At 34.7% G+C, this 3,775-nt stretch overlaps 1 protein-coding gene across 1 annotated transcript in view; it reads right to left on the reverse strand.

The window, feature by feature from the left end:
* LOC107709228 (phosphatidylinositol transfer protein beta isoform-like) overlaps positions 1–2,688 on the reverse strand; it is a gene marked incomplete at its 5' end in the record, with an annotated part of 19,101 nt that extends 16,413 nt beyond the window's left edge. The window contains 2 exons of the mRNA XM_016513668.1: positions 1,248–1,278; positions 2,591–2,688. Coding sequence (XP_016369154.1) covers positions 1,248–1,278; positions 2,591–2,688 — 129 coding nt within the window. The remainder of the gene's footprint in view (positions 1–1,247; positions 1,279–2,590) is intronic.
* Between the last annotated feature and the right edge of the window lie 1,087 nt (positions 2,689–3,775).

Consider the following 3,775-nt stretch of genomic DNA (forward strand, 5'->3'; position numbering starts at 1 on the left):
CCAGTCATTTTAAAATAACACATTTTAGAGCTGTAACGACAATACCGTGAAACCGTGATATTTTTGCTTAAGGTTATCATACCGTTAAAATCTCATACCGGCCCATGCCTAATTCACACATAGTGTTCAAATCTGTAATATATTTGTAGATTTGTATCATGGGATCTGAAATATTTTCTAATGTTTTAAAAGAATTCTCTTCTGCTCAGCAAAGCTGCATTTATTTGTACAGGTTTTTTTTTCTTAGAAAAGCAAGACAAAACAGTAAAAAGCTAAATTTGGTTATTTACTTTATGCAATGGTGAAAAAAATTCAAAATGCTTGGGGAAAAAACGCGAAAAACCGTGTTCGGTATTCGGCCTTAGGCCCAGTGTTTCATTTTGTTCGGCTTCGGCCAAGAATTTTCATTTTGGTGCATCCCTAATCTTAATGATACTAAAATAACACTGCAAGACATTTAAAATAAAAACCGAAAAAAATAATAAAAATTACATAAACAACTAAACTAAAATTTTAACTAAAATTAAAATGCAAAATACAAAAAAAAAACATAACAGTATCTCAATGGTAACACTAAAAATAATACTGCTTCTAGTGTCTTCCACCATCTTGGATTTATTTGCCCACTTAGCTTATTGCAATGCAAAAGTGATGCTTGCAACTATGATGCCATAACATGCATGCACTGTAGGCAGCTCACTAAGTTTTGGAACAGAGCCCTAGAGTGTGTTTTTCTGAAAGAGGATCCTTGTATCACATGAAGGCATCTGCAACTCAGATCACTTAAAAACAGTCTGCTTGACAGCTGTCAGGCAGCAAAAGGACTTCACAAAAGTAGTCTGACTGTATGTCGCATGCTACGAATCAACGGCATCCTAAATGCAAAATATCAAACAATGTCAATCAAGCAAGCATCAAGTTTGGTTCTCTCAGAACAACACGAGACTCAAATGTTCCCCGAGGTCGAGCGTGTTCTACATGCATGACATGCTTTATCTTGTCCTTGTTGCTCTGATCAAATACTCGACGTGCCAGATGAGTTCAAAACACTGGGGTTTTATTCGATTGTTGTGATGTTGAACTCTAGAAAAATGTTTCAGATGGAGCCGTCCGACTCTACTGATGCCACTAATGGAACTAATAATCCATCAGCATTATTAAACCACAGGAAATGAGGGTCTCTGCTGGTTTTCAAGGTCAAAGTGATGCTGTGCATTTACAGGGGGGTAAAAAAAAAAAGTGCTCACCTCTTCCACCGAGCATGGCAAGACCACACGACTGAAAGAAAAGAAAAAACAACAATTATTAAAAATAATAATAAAAAATACAGAAAACACTCATTTTACACACACATAAAAAAATGCAGTAACACATTCCACCACTGATAGCCTATATTAATAAGACACTATTTTCGTGGCTGATTTTTTTCAAGTCCAATGCCAAAAAACAATATATTACTGAAACAAATTTCTCGTTTGCTCTCATTAAATTGTATTAATATTATAAACATTAATGTATTAGTTTAATACATTTATTGATAAAATATACATTTTTACATTTAAATCTATTAATAAAACAAATAGACTTATTAATATTATAAAATATACATATATAAATAAACACATAGATTTAAACATAACCATTCATGACATATTATATTATATTATTATATAAAACCCCAGAAAATGCTGATGATTTCAAACTGTGTCAAATATCAAGTGAATAATCAGTCTGGGTGATTTAGATATCTGTCTATCACTCGCAGCGAACAACCAATTTCAATAATTGATGCTGATCCCAATATTCAGAAACATAATGCACACACAAAACAATTTAATTACAGTAAATGACATTTTGTGGGATTTTGAAAGCAGAATTGTAGAAAAGACAGTAAAGTAGGGGTGAGAAAGGGGAAATGAGATCAGCACAGGACCCAGTTCAAAAGCAAACCTGGTTTCCTGTGAGCCACCAGCTCTTCTACGAGCATGTGCACAAGACACTGCTGCCAAACACACATAATAATAATCATCCTGGAACATCTATTGTTCTATTACTACAAGTAATGATAATTCCTACTGTAAGGTAAGCGATTATACATTTTTTACAAATAAAACAGAACTTTTATTGTATATAAACAACATTCACTGCTCATCTTGAGAGCTCTTTGGAAGCTTGATTTGACACATGAACATTAAATAACGTGTAAAAGTCGCATGAGACGACAAATTAATCTCTGCTCTTTGCTCAATAACATCCTTCGACCGTTCATCTATTACAGGTCAATCCCTGCTATATGAGCCAATCCTGAAAATAATGAAATGATCAATTGACAGACAGGCAAAACACTACAGATTTCAGTCTTCTTAAAGGAAAACTGACATCAGTTTCTATTTTACTCAACATTTTCTCAATACGGAAACTCCCCTGTAAACCTCAAGAGGCTAAAAAGCTATCCAATCCGCTGAGTGACTCAGAAATCGGGAGGTCTTGCGACAGACTGAGTTTTTCTAGTACATTTGACCATTTAAACCTAGCAGAGACACGCTGGAAACTTTGGCAGCGAGTTTTCCAGAATAAAACCCATGCAAACCTGTTGCATTGCTGCTCTACGTGACTAGGATCGCTCACATTTGCATTCTCTTGCAAACCTAAAGGGTGGATGCTCCTAGTCCAAACCTTCAGAGGAGGTTAAAAGGTGCTGGATTTCATAAAGTGGCACATTGTGACATAATCTTGATCCGATCTCTCAGATTAAAGGCTATACAGCTACTGTTTTCAGGCATGTCATGTCCTGTGCAACAGATGAGAACCTAATTAAAATGTGATAACTAGATCCCTAGAGAACAGAAATATAAAACCTGGAAGGAAACAAGAACAGGTTGGAAATGAATGACTGCAGGCCCTTATAAACCGGAGTCACCTGTTAAATTGCCGTTCTGTAGTTTCATTTGTCTGAGTACAAGGTTTTATTTTTTCAATTTTGCACCCTGCTTTGTCCCACTTCTCAAGAATGACTGCAAAAACTCTTTTCAGGCATATTAACAGTAGAACAAGAATCATTATATGACATTAAAATTTCATTTTGACGTAACTATATATGTTGCACTGAAACCAACGGAACATTATTTCACCCATATTTTGACATTTAATTTTCAATAAAGGTATTTGAAATGTTAAAATAGGCACTTGCATTTAAATCACTTTTGTATGTCTATTTTGATGCGGACACCAAAATGGGACATCTCGTCTATGACCCATTTTCAGTTCATACTTTACATGGGAACTGAACCCATGACCTTGGTTTTGCTAAAACAAAAGCTCTATTGTTTGAGCTATGGGAACACTATATGTAGTGTTTGATTTATAAGTTCAAGATCAAAGGGTTCACATAATCATAATAATCAGGGGAAAAATATATATAAATTCAGCTACGTGTATACAAACCTTTCGGTTGTTGTATACCATGGTACTAAAATAATAACATATTAAGGAATAACTCAAGGAACATGTTATTATAATATATTTAAAAACCATTTGTTTGTGTAGATTTGTTATGCTTAGTCATTTTTCAGAATGGCAGCAAAATGAGTCCGTTTTTCTTATTGAATCATTAAAGGGGTCATATGATGCGATTTCAAGTTTTCCTTTCTCTTTGGAGTGTTACAAGCTGTTCGTGCATAGATAAGGTCCCTAAAGTTGCTAAAACTAAAGTCTCAAACCCAAAGTGATATTCTTTATAAAAGTTAAGACTCGTCCACGCCCTCCTAAAACGCCT

This window comes from Sinocyclocheilus rhinocerous, unplaced genomic scaffold, assembly GCF_001515625.1.
Source record: "Sinocyclocheilus rhinocerous isolate Xijiao unplaced genomic scaffold, SAMN03320098_v1.1 scaffold101, whole genome shotgun sequence".
In the NCBI taxonomy this organism is placed as follows: Eukaryota; Metazoa; Chordata; class Actinopteri; order Cypriniformes; family Cyprinidae; genus Sinocyclocheilus; species Sinocyclocheilus rhinocerous.